The sequence below is a fragment of the Scyliorhinus canicula genome, chromosome 18 (assembly GCF_902713615.1).
Source record: "Scyliorhinus canicula chromosome 18, sScyCan1.1, whole genome shotgun sequence".
Classification (NCBI taxonomy): Eukaryota; Metazoa; Chordata; class Chondrichthyes; order Carcharhiniformes; family Scyliorhinidae; genus Scyliorhinus; species Scyliorhinus canicula.
Window position 1 is genome coordinate 40,889,086 of NC_052163.1, and position 19,618 is coordinate 40,908,703.

The window sequence follows — 19,618 nt, forward strand, 5'->3', positions numbered from 1 at the left end:
ATGAGTTCACAGAGAAAGTATTTCTGAATTAATGCTCCAAGACATTCCATTTTGCAGATTGAACCTTGCAGGAGGTGAATGCTTGCTGGTTTAAATATGTGCTGGGTGCTGATTGCTGTGTTGAATTTACTCAGCTGCCATTTCTCTCTCTGCAGAGCCCTACAGTCCTGCAGTGTGGATGATGATGTTTGTAATGTGTTTGACGGTGGTTGCTCTCACAGTCTGTATATTCGAATACTACAGCCCTGTTGGATACAACCGAAACCTCATGAATGGCAAAAGTAAGTTGTCAGTGAATTGTAGTGCCTGGAATTAAGCCATTTGTCAGATTAATATACAATCATAGGAACAGCAAGAGGCAATTCAGCTCCTCACGCCTGTTCCATTATTTAATTACTCCCTCAACGCCATTTACCCACCTTTCATCAATATCATTTGTTTTTTTTAGAAATAAATTTAGAGTACCCAATTCTTTTTTTCCAATTAAGGGGGAATTTAGTGTGGCCAATTCAACTACCGTGGACATCTTTTTGGGTTGTGGGGGCTGAGACCCATCCAGACACTGGGAGAATGTGTAAGATTCACACAGCCAGTGACCTGGGCCTGGGATCGAACCCAGGTCCTCGGTGCCGTGAGGCAAGAGTGCTAGCCATTGCGCCACTGTGCCGCCCCTTCATCGTTATCATTTGATATACTTATCCAGCATCCAGAGCCTTTTCAAAGAATCATCAAATTATAGTGTGAACCCCTAATCATGTGTCCTCCTCTTAAAATTATACCATTTAATTTTCTATTGCCTCCACACCTTGGGCTGATGATAGAAGCCCCTGTATGCTGATTCCCAGACTCTGAGCCCACAATACACACTCCATCCAGTGTCTCAGTGGTTTCAGGGTCTGAGGGCTCCCATTTGTCCAGCTATCCCATTGATCAGCGGGGCACAGATCCAAGGCCCGGGGGTTGGTGACATCGGAGTAATAGAGTTATAAAATGGCTACAATGCGGAAAAAGACCATTCGGCCCATTGGATCCGTACTAGCAATATTTTAAAGCTACTAGTCTAGTCCTAGCCTCCCCATGCCTTTCCCCCATACCCTTAGAATGCTTTTCTCTTCAGCTGCTTATCCAATTTCTTTATGAAAGCCACCATTTAATTTGTTTCCATTACACTTCCAGTCAGTGCGTTCCAGAACCTAACCACTCGCTGCATATATATATATATATATATTTAAAAGTTTTTGTACATGCCAATGTTGCTATTTTTGCAAATCACCTTCATGCGGGTGCACACTTGCTCTTGCCCGTTGCATTTATATGAACAGTTTCTGTCTACTTCATCCAGATCCCTCAGATTTGAAACAATTCTATAAAATCTCTGCTAAACTTCTTTTTCTAAAGGGAACAACACCAGCTTCTCCAACCTATCCACGTAACTGAAATCCCTCATCCTTGGAATCGTTCTGGTCGATCTTTTCTCCACACGTCCTAATGTGTGTGCCCAGAATTATAGACACGCTACTCCAGTTTAGGCTGACAGCCGTTTTATAAAGTTTCACCATAACGTCCTTGCTCTTGTGCTCTATGCCTCTATTTATAAAACCTTGGATCCCATATGCCTTTCAACCACTTTCTCAGCCTGCCCTGCCACGTTCAATTCTCTGTTTCTTTAAAATTGTACCTTTTATTTTGGGCGCAATTCTCTGCAACGGCTGACGCCGGAGTGAAACCCGGAATGTTTCACTCCGGCGTCGGAGGCCGCTCCTCACCCCCTATTCCCCCCCCCCCCCCCCCCCCCCCCCCCCCCCCCCCTGGGCTAGGAGAGGCGTTGCGAGAAATTCGGCCGCTGGGCCTTGACGCTTGCGTCAAAGCGGCGCGCCAAGAATGACGCGGCCGGCGGCGTCTCAGTGACGTCAGCCACGCATGCGCAGGTTGGCCGGCTCCAACCCGCGCATGCGCAGTTGCCGTCTTCCCCTCCGCTGCCCCACAAGACGCGGCAGCTTGATCTTGCGGAGCGGCGGAGGGGAAAGAATGCGTCTCTTAGAGACGCCGGCCCGACGATCAGTGGGCACCGATCGCGGGCCAGTCACCTCACGAGCACGCCCATGGTGCTCAATCCTCTCTCCGCCCCCCACAGGCCCCGCACTTACCTGTTGCGCGATGTTCACGCCGGCAGCGGCCAGGTGTGGTTGGCGCCGGCGTGAACCTGTCGAGGTCGTCAGGCCGCTCGGCCCATCCGGGCCAGAGAATCGCTGGTTGCCGGGAAATTTTTTTTGGGGAGGTGGGAGAATCGAGAGCGGCCACCCGGTATGGGGAGCGGAGAATCGCGTCCTTTATATTGCCCCTCCTTTATTATTCATACCAAAATGTATCACTTTGCACTTTTCTGCATTAAGGTTCATCTCCACATGTTACACTTGTGGTTTCTAGAAATTCAAAATAATCAAACATTTATGCACATTACTGGAGCTTTCATCAACTGTTTCTTGCAGTTTTCCATGTGGGTGGTAGGATGATATGTTGTTCGTTTGATGCAGATTGTAGTGCAGTGTTAAGTGATGTGGCATCTGGAGTCTTATGTATACATGCAACTACACAATATAGTTCCTAACAGTTCTTGAACAAGATAACACCCCTCTTTCTTTAAAAAGTCTTTTTATATCAATATAACTTTTCCAATCAGGAACTTTTTTAATGTCTAAAGAAAATTAACAATTGACTTTTACAATTAAACCTTGAGATTCTTTTATTGCCTGTTTTCTTATCTGAAAGGAAGCATTCATGGAATTGCTCAGATGCGAAAATGTTGTGGTTCTTCTGAGCTAAAGCAGCATGCCTTTGGCAGCATCTTCCCTGGTGAAGGCACACACAGTACTCCTTTCTCAGCCATACCCTCTGCTTCCCTCTTTTTTGGCCCACATCTCCTATTTATACGACCATAGAAGAGTGTTGGATTCTCTGCATCTTTTCTCATCTTTCTCTTTGCCTTATTTTCTTTCTCTCACTCTCCTGTGAACCATTTCTCGGCAGCCTGATTCTCAATTGTGTTATCCACCTGACACACCCTTTTCTTGCTACTTCTTACTTTTTGCATGGGTTTCCTCCGGGTGCTCCGATTTCCTCCCACAGTCCAAAGACGTGCAGGTTGCGTGGATTGGCCATGATAAATTGCCCTTAGTGACCAAAAAGGTTAGGAGGGGTTATTGGGTTACGGGGATAGGGTGGAAGCGAGGGCTTAAGTGGGTCGGTGCAGATGCGATGGGCCGAATGGCCTCCTTCTGCACTGTATGTTCTATGTTCTACCTCTGGCATTGGTTGCCCTAATCGTTTGCTCCTCTAGAGAATGCACCTGAGCCATCTCTTCCCAGACATTACCATTGGGGTAGATAAGGGGAGCCAATGGATGTGGTATATCTGGATTTCCAGAAAGCCTTTGACAAAGTGTCACACAAAAGGTTTCAGCATAAGATAATGATGCATGGCGTTAAGGGTAAAGTAGTAGCATGGATTGAGGATTGGTTAATTAATAGAAAGCAAAGAGTGGGGATTAATGGGTGTTTCTCATTGGCAATCAGTAGCTAGTGGTGTCCTTCAGGGGTCAGTGTTGGGCCCACGATTGTTCACAATTTAGATAGATGATTTGGAGTTGGGGACCAAGTGCAATGTGTCCTAGTTTGCAGATGACACTAAGATGAGTGGTAAAGCAAAAAATGCAGAGGACACTGGAAGTCTGCAGAGGGATTTGGATAGGTTAAGTGAATGGGCTAGGGTCTGGCAGATGGAATACAATGTTGACAAATGTGAGGTTATCCATTTTGGTAGGAATAATAGCAAAATGGATTATTATTTAAATGATAAAATATTAAAACATGCAGCTGTGCAGAGGGACCTGGGTGTGCTAGTGCATGAGTCGCAAAATGTTGGTTTACAGGTGCAACAGGTGATTAAGAAGGCAAATGGAGTTTTGTCCTTCATTGCTAGAGGGATGGAGTTTAAGACTATGGAGGTTATGCTGCAATTGTATAAGGTGTTAGTGAGGCCACACCTGGAGTATTGTGTTCAGTTTTGGACTCCTTACCTGAGAAAGGACGTACTGGTGCTGGAGGGTGTGCAGAGGAGATTCATTCGGTTAATCCCAGATCTGAAGGGGTTGGATTATGAGCGGTTGAGTAGACTGGGACTGTATTCGTTGGAATTTAGAAGGATGCGGGGGGATCTTATAGAAACATATAAAACCATGAAAGGAATAGATAGGATAGATGCGGGGAGGTTGTTGTCACTGGCGGGTGAAAGTAGAACTAGGGGGCATAGCCTCAAAATAAGGAGAAGTAGATTTAGGACTGACCTTAGGAGGAACTTCTACACCCAAAGGGTTGTGAATCTATGGACATCCTTGCCCAGTGAAGCAGTTGAGGCTCCTTCATTAAATGTTTTTAAGATAAAGATAGTTTTTTGAAGAATAAAGGGATTAAGGGTTCTGGTGTTCGGGCTGGAAAGTGGAGCTGAGTCCAAAAAAGTTCAGCCATGATCTCATTGAATGGCGGAGCAGGCTCGAGGAGCCATATGGGCCTACTCCTGCTCCTAGTTCTTATGTTCTTATAAAGGCAGCCTATTCCATCATAGTTTTGCCTGCAAATCTTTGATTCCAATTTAACTGAGACTGATCTGTTCACACCCCACTGAAATTGACCCTCCCCAATTTAGTAATTTTACTCTAGATTGTTCCTTATTATTTCTACAGCTAATCTAAATCTTATCAGTAAAATAGGGCGAGTGTCCAGCCCACCACCTTCTGAGCTTATCCCCAATATCAGCAGCCCACCCACTATATTTAAATAAATCAAGGGTCAATTAGACTTGTTACCAATCCAATTGACCCTGATAATACCCTGCCCATGCCATAATATATTTGGCATGGGAAGTCGGGCAGGAGTGGGCAGCCCTGTCTTTTATTTAACGAGCAGGAAGAAAGAAGCTTCTATCTTTGGGGTTCACCTTTGGCAGATTGGGGAGATGACAGCCTCCACCAAGATAGAACCATCCCCCCCCCCCCCCCCCCCCCCCTCCACACACACACACACTTTCTTGTCCTTGCAGGGTGCCTTAAACCCATCAACCTCACTCCTCTCGGCTGCCCAAACCCTCACTGTCCAAGACCCTGACTTGACTGTTTTCGGGGACCCATTGGGCTGCCTTCTGAAGTCGGGCAGTGCCTAGTCCTGGACTCCTGGTGCTACCAGGACTGATGGAACTACCCGCCAATCCTGTTAGCCAGCAGCTTCTGAAGGATGGGCTTCCTCCTCACTGAGGGACAGAAGTCCTGCGCTGGCCCTCTCGAGTCTGCACCGACCCTCTGAAAGAGCACCCTACCTGGCCAACTCCCCTGCCCTATCACCATAATCTCCTAACCCCACCTAACCTACCCATCTTTGGACACTAAGGGACAATTTTGAACGGCCAGCCATCTAACCTTGCACATCTTCGGACTGTGGGAGGAAACCGGGGCACCCGGAAGAAACCCACGCAGATGCAGGGAGAAAGTGCAGACTCCGCACAGTCACAGGGGGGCTGTGTGTGCGTGTGTGTGGGGGGGGGGGGGGGGGGGGCTGTGTGTGTGTGTGTGCGTGAGACTCCGCACAGTCACAGGGGGGCTGTGTGTGGGGAGGGGGGGGGGGGCTGTGTGTGCGTGTGTGTGGGGGGGGGGGGGGGGGGGGGGCTGTGTGTGTGTGTGTGCGTGAGACTCCGCACAGTCACAGGGGGGCTGTGTGTGGGGAGGGGGGAGGGGGGGGCTGTGTGTGTGGGTGGGGGGGGGGGGCTGTGTGTGTGTGTGTGTGTGTGTGTGTGAGACTCCGCACAGTCACCCAAGGCGGCAATGAACCCAAGTCCCTGGAGCAGAGAGGCAGCAGTGCTAACCACTGTGCCGTCCACAGTGCTTTCTGTCTGCGCAGCAGATCAGTGTAGAGCGGGACGGGTCCGCAGCAACTTTATTTCAGGGTGGGGAGGGGGGGGGGGGGGGGGGCACAAGATATTCGCCCTCACCACAATATTCCATCCATTCTGTTCAGGAAAACCCACTTCATAAACTCTTCTCCCTCTCTGCCATTACACTATTATCCCAACCTATAATCGGATAAATAAAGACCCCAATTATCACGACTCCATAGTTTATGCGCTTCTCTCAGAACTGCAGCACATACCAGGCCTTCAGCCGTCTTTCTCAACACCAGGTGGGTGGACCATGTGAAGCAGCAATTGACCACACAGGAACAAGCTGCAGAGGTGATGCCAGTTGTATCGCCTGGCCTGGAGCGAGCTGCAATGAAAGGAGGCCCATCTTAACCTCTTGTAGAGCATGGATAGCTGCAATACCAGCTGTCAGGTTTGCCTCCTAAAGCAGAGTAGAATGGAGAAAATGTTCCTTCCATTTGAAGTTGAGTGGATAAATGGTCTGATTTCAAAGGTAGAGTGGCACAGATGAAAATATTTCAGTGAGGAGCCTTGTTCCGGTTTCCCTTGTAGTGGTTGCTGAAGAGTTCTCTCCATGCAGCCTGCCTCTGAATGAGGGCCCTCTTGCCAACATTCAATCAGAGCTCTTTCAGAATGACAAAAGTTGCTACGAGAGAACTGCTAGTGAAATAAGAGCAAAATGCTACAAAGTGCTGGAAAAATTCAGGTCTTGCAGCATCTGTGGAGGAAGAAACAGAGTTGGTGTTCCAAGTCGAATAAGGCTCTTGTTGTAATCATTTCTATTGTGGGTTATATCAAGAGTTAAGAATGTAGAGTTTTAGGGGGCGATTTTCCAAGCCCCGCGCCAGGCCGGAGAATCGCCGCAACCGTGCCACAACACCCCGACGCCGGCGCGCGATTCTCCGGGGTGCGGAGAATCAGCGCCATTTGCGCATTGGGCGTGGTGTGGCCGCTGGAATTGGCGGGGCCGCCGATTCTCCAGCCCAGATGGGCCGAGCGGCTGCGCCGATACGACAGAGTCCTGCCGGCGCCATTCACCCCTGTTCGCTGCCGGCGGGAAATCTGAGGGAACGGTCGGGGGGGGGCCTGTGGGAGGGCTCCTTCACCCGGGGGGGGGGGGGGTGGCCTCCAATGGAGTCTGGCCTGCGATTGGGGCCCACCAATCGGCAGGCCGGCCTCTTCCCCCCCGGGCCTACTTTCTGGCGCGGCTGGCCCCTGAACACTGACTCCATCTTGAGTCGGGGCTGGCGCGCTTAAGAAGTCCCCCGCGCTTAAGAAGTCCCCCGCGCATGTGCAGGAATCTGCGGCCCAACTGCGCATGTGCGGGTTGGCGCGGCTCCAGCGGCAGGAACTGCTCCAGCGCCGTGCCAGAATCGGACGTAACTGGGCCCGGTTCATGCCGTCGTGAAACGCAACAGCGTTCGCGCCGGCTCGAACACTTGGGCCCAATATTGGAGAATCACCCCCTTAGTTTCAGTTTAAGGTGAATTGAGGGTTGTTCATTTTCAGTATAGTTTAGTATGCCTGGGTGTGTTACACACAATTCTTCACCAAGCTGAGAAAACTTTAGAAGCAAGGAAGCCCTGAGGTTACTATGGGGGAAATTGCTGAGGGTGGAACTATGCTCTGAAAAGAAAACTGGTGGCTTTTGTTTTGGTTTGGGGAAAAACATGTAAGAGAAGCCGGCTTGGAGGCTGCAGATATCCTGTCCGTTGTGTTTAACCTGAGAATTCAGTTCTGTATGTTTAGAGAGGAACAGTGGGAGTTCGAGAGAATTAGGTTGGGCCAGTTTTCCCTCTAAGGAGAAAGGACGTTCAGCTATGGGATATTTGCCATGGAAGTGTCTATATGTGTCTATTGGGTCATGAAGGGTGACCGTAAGCAATGCCTAGACTTGGACTAGGAGGTCATTTTGGTAGGAGTATATCATCGATCTGAGCTGTGGCCTGTGCAACCAGATCCAGGGACTGTCTCCAGAGTATGAGAATGTTGAAAAGCCTTTCAGAGTGAAAGCCACAGTAAAAATGTTAAGCTGGGCTAAATCTGTTGGATGAAGTTTAAGGCAGAATTTCATATTGTTTAGAATCATTATCTTCTTGGCTCAGTCTATCTATTTAGTCATGTTTGTTTTGTTCAAATTTGTATAGTGAAGACTCATTTAGTGTTTCGATTTAATCTGGAGTCCTGCCACTTATTCCCTTGCCTTTGGTTCTTCCACATATTACATCCTTTAAATGATTATGGTCTATTCAGTCAGATCCTTACGAGTATCACACTTGCCCAGAATTCTCATAGCTGAGATCGTAACACTCCTCTTCGGGCCAAAATGGAGTTATAAATGTGATAGCTTTTATAAGGTTGAAAGGATGAGGGGGAGGTGGTACAAAAAGGGATGGTCTGGCTAGGGAAGAGATTAAATAACAAAGATGTCATGGAACAAAAGACAAAAGGGGTGGTAATGGTTGTAGTAAAGAAACAAAGCATTGTCCAGAGTAGTTACTGTTAGTCATAGAGCGTACAGTGCAGGAGGAGGCCATTTGGCCCATTGAGTCTGCACCGACCCTTGGAAAGAGCACCCCACTTAACCCCACACCTCCGCCCTATCCCCATAACCCAATAACCCCACCTAACATTTTTGGACATTAAGGGCAATTTAGCATGGCTAATCCACCTAACCTGCACATCTTTGGACTGTGGGAGGAAACCGGAGCACCCGGAGGAAACCCACGCAGACATGGGGAGAACATGCAGACTCCGCACCGACAGTGACTCAAGCCGGGAATCGAACCTGGGACACTGGAGCTGTGAAGCAACAGTGCTAACCATAGTTCTACCGTGCTGTCCCATTTTTATTTCAAGTCCAAATCAATAATGATCCAGTGAAGCTCAATGCAAGCTTTAGGAACATAATATAACATAACTTCAGGGACCTTGGGGTGCATGTCCATAGATCCTTGAAGACAGCAGGATAGTTAGTTGGTTAAGAAGCCACATGGGATACCTGCCTTTATTAGCCAAGCCATCGAATATAAGAGCAGGGGGGTTGTGATGGAGCTGGGTAAAATGCTTGTTAGGCCACAGTTAGAGTACTGTGTGCAATTCTAGTCACCACACTATAGGAAGGGAATGATTGCACTCGAGAGAATACAGGGGAGATTCGCCAGGGTATTGCTTGGGTTGGGGTACTTCAGCTATCAAGAGAGACTGGTTAGGCTGGGGTTGTTTTACTTAAGAGCAGAGAAAGCTGAATGGGGACCAGATTGAGGTGTATAAAATTATGAGGGACATAGATAGGGTGGATAGGAAGGAACATTCCCCTGAGCGGAGGGGTCAGTAACCAGGGGGCATAGATTGGAGCAGGAGGTTTAGGGAGGCTGGTACGGGAATCGAACCGTGCTGCTGGCCTGCTTGGTCTGCTTTAAAAGCCAGCGATTTAGCCTGGTGAGCTAAACCAGCCCCTGTTGTTGTTGCTATATTTACTCGCTATAAATATGGCAAGTCAATAAGGTTGCCCTTCTTTTGTCTAGATATTGATATTATGTTGCTTTCAGAGTCGCCAGGTATCAAATGATACCACCACAGGGTTCAACCGGATATCGATCAAAGACCCAACAACCAGTTAGCTAATTCAAGTTCAATATGATTTTATTTACACACAAGATTAACTTATACATGCAACATAAACACTACGAGCTAAATTACACCGAATGCTATGGCAACCTGTACTTAACTTCAGGCACCCGGCTCAGGTCAGAGGAACAGTGGCCTTTGTTTGAATCTGGATCTGCTGGGTCTGGAGCAGTAACTGCGGTTCAGCTGGGCTCATCCGTCTGGTAGTGAGCGTTGAACTTGGACTTACTTCTGGTCGTGGTGCTGCAGTTGGAGATGGACGTTGCCGGAGCGCCAGGTCCAAAAGAGATCGAACACATGGCATGTCTCTCTGTAACATTGGGGGGTTTCGCGCTCTTTTGGGCGGTCCTTAGGTTTGGACCCAATAATTCGGCAGACTTCGATCACTGCCTTCGATCTGAGCCAATAAAGGGGCAGGTGCCTTGATACTTGGGCGTGTCCTAAGCGGTCATTGATCATGCTGTTTATGCTTCCTGAGTAAAGGGAGTGGCTGGAATTGTATCAGATACCTGAGTACCAGTCCTTTGTCTTAGGGAAATGGGTCATCAGAATGCAAATCTGCTGGAGGTTTCGATACTGTCTGGTTCTCTGCTCACAAATAAACATTTAGGCTCTGAGCCTGCCTGAATCTTGTATTGGCCATATTTCCCTAGAGTCTTTGCAAATGTCCATGTTTCTTTGTAAGTGGCCATCCCAGATGGCTACAATGTGAGGAAAAACATTTTCACCCAGAGGGTGGTGGGAATCTGGAACTCGCTGCCTAAAAAGGTGGGAGAGGTGGGAACCCTCCCAACATGTAAGGAGTATTTAGATTTACACTTGAAATGCCAAAGCAAACAAGTCTACAGACCAAGTGCTGGAAAATGGGATTAGAATAGGTAGGTGCCGGCAGAGACACAATAGGCCAAAGGACCTCTTTCCATACTGTAAAAACTCTACTCTATAACCTCATCCTCCGATTAGGCACTTCACAGCCTTCTGGACTCAACATTGTAGTTCAACATCTTCAGTCAATGAACTCTGCCCTCAATGTTCATTCCTTTTTTAGCCGAGAGCCTGTCTGCATCTTGTTTTTCACGTTTTTGCTTTCAGACCGAACTATCCATTATACCAGATCCTGGGTCTCAGACATTCACGTCATCAGAAAAGCTAAAGGGTTCAATTTCTTGAAGGTTGACCACGTAACTTTTAGTTTTCATTAAAATGTTCAAGATCATGAAGGGAATTCAAAGTAAATTGGGTGTGGTGAAGGGATCAAGTAGAGGTGAAAGTACAGCACTAAGAACAGCTTGATGCTGACATTTGTACAATAGAAAATGGATGAAGAACTTTTTACAATCTTGGTGTTATTCTGGATGGGAAGGTCCCAGACTGGAACCCGGTCTCCAAAGACTGTAGCGTTTTACTTATTTAAGAAAACGTGGAGGAACAGAGTCACAGGACTGATTAGTTTTTAACAAGAAAGAAACATTTATAAAACATGAAAAGTTTGATCATAATACAAAACTCCTTTACTCTCCCTTTAGCTTCATCAATGTATACAGTTTTCAAAGATAACACCCCACTCTGACAGAAAATGACCAATTCCACTCAACTGATCTTCCATGGATTTCTTCTCAAAATTCCCTCAGATGATTATCACATGAGTGTTTCCAACCCCACTCCCCAAAAAGTCATACTTTAAAATTTTCTTCCAAACAAAGCTTCTGCTCCACTGTTTCAATAAGGAGTCCGGCTCCAGGTTTTCCACCTCTCCTTTCAGGTTTCCTTTACCTTGCATGCTTTACACAAACTCTGAGATCCATCCTTCTTTAATTGCGGTTTTCCACCCATTGTGCCTGACAGGGCTCTCAACCGTGTCTGACTCATCTCCCGCACCTCTGCATTCACCCCTTCCCCTCCCTCCAAGAACCAGGATAAAGGTCCCTTGTCCTCACGTTTCACTCCACCAGCCTTCACATTCAAAGAATCATCCTCCGCCAATTTTACCAACTCCAGCATGATTCCACCACCAAACACATCTTCTCCTCACTCCCCCTGTCAGCATTCTGCAGGAACCATTCCCTCCGGATACCCTGGTCCACTGCTCCTTCACCCCCAACACCTGACCCTCTTCCCACAACACCTTTCCATGCAATCACAGAAGGTGTAACACCTGCCCCTTTAACTCCTCCCTGCTCACCGTCCAAGGGCCTAAACATTCTTTTCAGGTGAGGCAGCGCTTTATGTGCACCTCCACCTGGTCCATTACATTTGCTGCTCCCAATGCAGTCTACTCTACATTGGAGATATTAAACGCAGACTGGGTGACCGCTTTGCAGAACACCTTCGGTCCGTTCACAAGCCGGACCCAGAGCTTCCTGTTGCTTGCCATTTCAACTCACCAGCCTGCTCTCATGTTCACATGTCTATCCTTGTCCTGCTGCAATGTTCCAGTGAAGCCCAGCGCAAACTGGAGGAGCAGCACTTCATCTTCTGATTAGGCACGTTACAGCCTTCTGGACTTAACTGTGAGTTCAACAACTTCAGATTGTGAACATTCTTTCCACTTTTACCTCATTTTTATTTCTATCAATTTATTTTAATTTCTTCCATCAATCCGTTTTTCCCTCACTATTATCTCCCCTCCCCCCACCCCACCCTACTTGGGACATCTGTTCCCTGTTCCTAGTTGTCCTTTCATAGAATTTACAGTGCAGAAGGAGGCCATTCGGCCCATCGAGTCTGCACCGGCTCTTGGAAAGAGCACCCTACCCAAGGTCAACACCTCCACCCTATCCCCATAACCCTGTAACCCCACCCAACACTAAGAGAAAGTTTGGACACTAAGGGCATTTTATCATGGCCAATCCACCTAACCTGCACACATTTGGACATCTTTTGACGCACTGCTTACCTTTGTTCTATGATTAAAACATTCTGATCTCTTAATGTGCCATTATCAGCACCCTTCTTAGCCTTGATCACCATCATTTACATTCCCTTTGTCTTTTTGTCCAAAACAGCATTGTCAGTCTCCACTTATTGCTGGCACTCTATCCAACTCCACTGTTCCCCCCCCCCCCCCCCCCCCCCCCCAATCTGATCCGATTTCCACCTCTCTCTAGCTTTGACAAAGGCTAGAATTCGGTTCACTTTTCCCGCTGGCAGCACATCCCGGCCAATGGGTTTCACGGTGGCGTGGGGTGGTTACAATGCAAAATCCCATTGTCAAGCAGTGAGGAGATAAAATCCCGTTGCCAGTGAACAGCGCGTCACTGAGAAACACATGGCTGGGAGACCGGAGAATCTCACACAAAGATCATCCAGGCTCGAAACGTTAACTCCCTTCTCTCTCCACAGATGCTGTCAGACTTGCTGAGATTGTCATGTATTTTCTGTTTTTGTGTCTGAGATCCAGCTACGGATTGATTTGCACAATTGCTTCAAATAATGTCTCAAACTGTAGTAACATCTCACAAAACTTAGAATTACTTCAAATATCTTTCTGGCCTCTCATAAATCGCTGGCTTTGAAAGCAGACCAAGGCAGGCCAGCCTCCCTGAACAGGCTCTGGAATGTGGCGACTAGGGGCTTTTCACAGTAACTCCATTTGAAGCCTACTTGTGACAATAAGCGAACTTCATTTCATTTCATCATCCACTTTCTTTTCAGCTCTCTGTGACATTACTGAACAGTATCACGTCAGTACCCGTTTCCTCTGTTCCTTTAACTTTTAGACTTCTTGGAAACTTCTCTTCATTTCTCTGGTTTCCTTACATAGCTGTTCTTTAAGTTTCCAGAACTGTTGTTTTTAACCATTACTTTTCTTCTAGCAAAGCTGAAAGATGTTCGCTCTTGAGCTTACTTTTTACCAACTCCTATGAACTCAGTTAAAATAAACAATCACTAAAATTGACTACCCTAAAGATGCCCCTGGTTACTGAGCAACAACCTTTTATTTAAATGTGTTTAAATAATTTTCACACCGTAACCTCCTCTAAGCAAAATAGAAGCACAGATAGAACTGACCAAATCCCCACACATACAACTACTATTGTCTAACATTAATCTAACTAGAGTTTTACACTTGTTACACAGAACCACTAAATTTAACCCACTTAATCTATACCTTATTTCTAATATTTAACAATACAAATATAAACCTCTCAAACCTGCCTCTGTTTACTTGAAAAAATGTACTTGCTGTGTTTTTACTGTTTGTATCTGTCTCTTTACAGTAACAGGAGGTCCAACATTTACACTAGGGAAATCGGTGTGGCTTCTCTGGGCACTGGTCTTCAATAACTCTGTTCCCATTGAAAATCCCAAAGGAACAACTAGCAAAATCATGGTCTTGATCTGGGCCTTTTTTGCTGTCATCTTCCTGGCAAGTTACACAGCAAACCTGGCTGCATTTATGATTCAAGAGCAGTTCATTGATACTGTCTCGGGTCTCAGTGACAAAAAGGTAAGGCAAAAACCCAACCATACGGAATACAGAATCCACATCGTTGGTGCCAAATCTATAACCGACTCCACTGCAATCGAGTCCAGGACTCACTTTATCAGCATCTCAAACTGTTCCCACCACCTGTAAATTCAGACCTTCTGCCTGTTGACACTGAACCAACTCTTCCATCAACACCTCCACCGATAATCAAAGTCATCACCGCCTTCTCCTTCATCTTCCATCTCCTCCACTTGCTCAGTCTCCTCCTTCCCCCAACTCTCATCCTCCCTTACACCCCTGGAAAGTGAACACAAGGTGGTAATTGTTCAGCATGAGGCTGTTGAGTCTAATTGCCTGACTGGGTGCAGCCATGTTAATTTCTTACTGTATTTATTGAAACATAAAAGTTTCACTAAGGTTTATCACAGCTTTGAGCCAGGGTTGGCTGTTGTGATTTGCTCCAATTTTATGACCCTGGGCCTCTGGCTAAACATTGCATGGATTTGAAAGTATGCTAATGTTTGCAGAAAAACAGCTGCCATTAGTAGGGTTCATTTTACTCCAAAAAGTCTCTTTTGGCAGGCTGGTATAAAAGTATCAAACCTGTATTCTTGCAGTCTGGCCATGTCAGGTGGGCTTTTGGGGATGGTTGAGTGTCATGTGATATCATGTCCAGGATACGACCAACCTCCAACTGCTACAGTCTCTCACTTAGGTCAATAATTTGGACCTTTTTTATTTAAAACTCCGGCACCACCTTGTTTGGGTGAGTAGCAGTGTGTGTTAGAATCTCAGCCAGTGCTCCGCAAATGAGGCCTGGCGTCTTGAAGTCATTTGAACCCAACCTGCACATGTTAGAAAGGGCCCCACTTATTTTGTTGGGTGTGTTGGATATCTTGGGAAGTGAAGGGCTAAGAATCAAACTTAACTTGTATCTTGTAGCAACTGACTTTCCAAGAACAATACATCTTTCCTTTTTTTAAATAAATTTAGAATGCCCAATTATTATTATTTTTTCCAATTAAGGGGCAATTTTAGCGTGGCCAATCCACCTAACCTGCACATCTTTGGATTGTGGGGGTGAAACCCACACAGACCTGGGGAGAATGTGCAAACTCCACATAGACAGTGACCCAGGGCCGGGATTCGAACCCGGGACCTCAGCGCCGCAGTCTCAGTGCTAATCACTAAGCCACATGCCGCCCACAATACACCTTTCCTGAGCATGGTGCCCAGGTCAGGGGCGAAATTCTCCCATCGGGAGACTAAATGCCGACACCGGAGTGAAAACCGGAGTGTTTCACTCCGGCGTCGGAGGCCGCTCTTCGCCCCCTATTTTCCCACCCCCAGGGGGCTAGGAGCGGCGCCGCGTCAATTATGCGTGCCAGGCCTTGGCGCCGCGTAAATTACACGGCCGGTGGCGCGTAAATGACATCACCCGCGCATGCGCGGTTGGCATCCTCCCCGCGGGCGCCACGCAAGACATGGTGGATTGATCTTGCGGGGCGGGGGAGGAAAAGAGTGCGTCCTTTAGAGACACCGGCCCGCCAATCGGTGGGCACCGATCACGGGCCAGACTCCTACTGAGCGCCCCCCTGGTGCTCGATCCTCCCTCTCCCCCCCCCCCCCCCCCCCCCACAAGCCGCACATGCAGCGTACGCGCGCTGTTCCCACCAGCAGCGACCAGGTGTGGTTGGCGCCGGTGTGAACCCGTCGGATTGGGCAAGCCGCTCAGCCCATCCAGGCCAGAGAATCGCCGCTCGACCGTTAGAAACGACGAGCGGCGATACTCCGAGCGGCCAGTCGTGAAACGCGGCTCGCCGTTTTGGAGGGGGGTGGGAGAATCGCGTGTGGGTGCCAGGGCGGCGTGGCGGGAATCGCCCGGCACTCCCGCGATTCTCCCACTCGGCGTGGGGATCGGAGAATTGCGCCCCCGAGCTCTGTACTCTGGGTGGAGCCATTATGGTATGAGAGATTCTTATTTCAAACAGGCAACAATCAACCTCCTTGCTTTTATGATTCGCAACAACATCTTGCGGGCAATACTCAATGATATTTTGTTATTTTACATCTCCAGTTTTATCAATGCAACTGGCTTCTCTGCTATTTTTATTGCTATATTTGAAAAATGCTTGTGCAAGGAAATAAGTGACAGTAATGGCATCAGCCATGAGAGACTGAAATGTAGCTTTAGTGAGAAATGTGAGAAACACAGGTCGAGGAATCCATTAACAAGAGAACAGTTAATAAAACCTGTTCTTCAAAGCCCACAATATCTCAGAGTCTGATTTTAAAATCTCATCTTTACAAGTATCTTTTTTTCCTTATCGGTATTTTAATCTTTGTGCTGTGTTTTAGTTAATAACATCATCACTTTTATTTAAATAACTTACAGCACTGTTTTTGTAATAAACTAACCTCAATGCTGTTTCAGATTGAAGCTTTGCTGCTGGCTATTTTTAAATTTAATCATTTGCAAATTAAAAGGGGGCGACATGTGCACACAGATTCTTAGTTCATGGGCCACTTTGAGGTTATCACACCTCCATCTTGAAACCGCTAACTCTCGCTAAGATCAGCACCTGCAGCAACTGGAAGGTGCCTTGTTCCATGTTAAATATGGAAGAAATTCATTGAAAAAAAACTGGACATAGACTACAACTAAATATTGCGAGGAGTATTGCTTGCAGCATGCTGCTGTGGGTGATGGAAGGAGGTTGACATGGTGGGCGGGACTTACTGACCAACCCGGTGTGTCTTTCGGTGGCAGAGGCAGCCCGCTAGCGGGATTTACCAACCTCGCCATTGTCAATGGGATTTCCCGATGTCTGCACCCCTCATCGCCGAGAATCCTGTGTGCTAGAATGGGACCGGAATATCCCACCAGCGTGAACAGCCGGTAGATCGCGCTTGTTGTCTTTGCTGTCTGCTCATAATCAGAATTTGGCAGATCCTGGAGCTTGGAACAGTGTGTTTGGGCAGGGCAGCACAGTGACGCAGTGGTTAGCACTGCTACCTCACGGCGCCGAGGTCTCAATTTCGATCCCGGCTGTGGGTCACTGTCCGTGTGGAGTTTGCACATTCCCCCCCGTGTTTGTGTGGGTTTCGCCCCCACAACCCAAAGATGTGCAGCTTAGGTGGATTGGCCAAAGAAAAGGTCTGGTCACTGTGCGAAAGAAGGATACATTGGTCTTTGAGGGGATGCAACGGCGATTCACCAGAATGACATGGAGGCTTAGTGGATTAAATGATGAAGGGAGTTTGGATGGAAGAAGCTCACATTCCTTTGTGTACAGAATATTAAGGGGTGATATGATTTGAGATTATTAGCATGATTCAGGAGCATAAGAAATAAGAGCAGGACCCCTATGCCTGCTGTGCCACTCAACAAGGTCATGGCGGACTTCCATTTCCAACCCCATGCCCCCCGATTCCCTTCAACAGCAAAACTCTTATCAATCTCAACCTTAAAAATATTCAATGACTGAGCATCTACAGCTCTGTGGAGTAGCAAATTCCAAAGATTCACAACATTCATCTCAGTCTTAAATGATCATCCCCTTAGCCCTGGCACTGTCTCCTTACTCTCCAGTCAGGGAGACGCATTTACCCCGTCAAACTCACCCAAGCAATTATACATTTCTGAACCCCAGAGGATATAAATCCAATCTATTGGACCAGTCATCATAGGACAGGCCTTTCACCCCAGGAACTAATCTAGCGAGCCTTCACTGTATGGCCTTCAAGGCAAGTATATCCTTCTTTAATATGGAGACTAACACTGCGCACAGTACTCAAGATGTAATCTTTATAAAGCCCTGTACAAATATAGAAAAACCTGCTCACTCTGGAACTCCAATCTCCTTGCGATAAAGACCAGCATGTCATTTGCCTTCCTAATTGCTTGCTGTACGCTTTGTTTATTGTACAAGTATAGCCAAGTCCACCTGAATGGCGACATTTAAAGGTTGCTCACCATTTAAAAAAAAAATAATATTCTGCTCTCCTTCCCAACCAAGATTAATAATCTCACAAATCCCCACATTACACTCCATCTATCACCACGTTGCCCGTTCAATCGGTCGATAACTCTTCACAGCCTCTTTGAGGCCTCCTCACTGCCCCACCTCGGCTTATATGGTCAGCAAACCTGGATACATTACCCTCCGTCTCTTCGCCGAGGCATTTATATGGATTGTAAATAGCTGAGGCCCCAGCACTGATTCTTGCAGCACTCCACTAGTCACAGCCTGTCAACTTTAAAATGCCCAATTCACCAATCCTGTACACCTCTGCTAATATATTATTTCCAAAGCCCTATCTTGCAAATTAATTTTTTATATGACATCTTTTCAAAAGCCATTATGATAAAGAAACCTGGGAAAGCTGTTTATGTAAGAGGAAAATTGCAGCTTTCGAGACTGGGACGGGCAGGTTCTTGTTAAGCAAAGATGTCCAGATAAAAGATCAGGTAAAAATCAACCAGAACGTAAGGGAGCGGCAGAGGAGACCTTTTTGAAAAATATTTTTATTCTCCTCTTTTGTAACATTTTCTCCCAAATTTACACCCACCAACAATAAACAATAATCAGTAACGAATGCAATGTCAATCCCCATATCAATAACAATGAACCCATCCGCCCACCAAACCCCAGGCATTGGCCCGCATGTTAACATAAACAAATAATAAAAAGGAATCAGGAATCACCCATAGTCACTATTGACACATACAGTCCCCCTCCCACCAACCGCCCGAAATGTTCGATGTAATCCAATTCTCGAAAGTGCATAATGAATAAAGGCCATGAATTGTAGAATCCCTCCATCCTTCCCCTCAGTTCAAAATTCTTTTCTCAAGAGTCAAGAATTCCAGCAGGTCCCCCCGCCATGCCAGGCACAGGGTGGAGAGGTTGATTTCCATCCCAACAGGATCCACCTTCAGGCGATCAACGAGGCGAAGGCTACGACATCTGCCTCCGCACGCATTTCCAACCGTGGCTGGTTCAACACCCTGAATATGGCCTCCCGGGGGCCTGGGTCCAGTTTCACGTGTACCACTTTAGAGATTATCCTAAAAACCTCCTTCCAGTAATCCTCCGCCTTTGGACAGGACCAAAACATATGAACATCGTTTGCACGCCCCCGCCCCCGCAACGTTCACACACACCTTCTACCCCCTCAACGAGCCGGCTCATCCTCGCCCTTGTGAGGTGTGCTCTATATACCACCTTCAGCTGTATCAGTCCTAACCTCACGCCCGAGGTGGAGGCATTCACCCTCCAGAGCACCTCACACCAGAACCCCTCCTCCATACCCTCTCCCAACTCTTCCTCCCACTTTGCCTTGATCCCATCCAGCGGTGCCTTCTCCTCTTCCGAAATAGCCCCGTAAACCTCCAACACTATCCCCTTCTCCAGTCCCCCTGTCGTCAGCACCTCCTCCAGCAATGTGGAGACCGGCTCAACAGGGAAGCTCTGGATCTCCTTTCTGGCAAAGTCTCGAACCTGCATGTCTCTAAATATTTCCTCCTGTCCCAGCCCATACTTCGCTCCCAGCTCCATAAATCCTGCAAACTGACCCCCAAGAAACAAA

General features: G+C 47.3%; 1 protein-coding gene across 5 annotated transcripts in view; it reads left to right on the forward strand.

Moving 5' to 3' along the window:
* The window catches only part of grin2cb (glutamate receptor, ionotropic, N-methyl D-aspartate 2Cb), a 142,933-nt gene that overhangs the window by 87,051 nt on the left and 36,264 nt on the right, over window positions 1–19,618 (forward strand). For 4 of the 5 annotated variants that reach the window (XR_005458025.1, XR_005458024.1, XM_038777750.1 and 1 more), the window contains 2 exons: window positions 156–281; window positions 13,815–14,044. Coding sequence is in view for 3 of the 5 variants with exons in the window: in XM_038777750.1 (XP_038633678.1) it covers window positions 156–281; window positions 13,815–14,044 (356 nt within the window). In the remaining 2 variants the exon portion in view is untranslated. The remainder of the gene's footprint in view (window positions 1–155; window positions 282–13,814; window positions 14,045–19,618) is intronic. The other variant, XM_038777752.1, reaches the window with a different exon arrangement.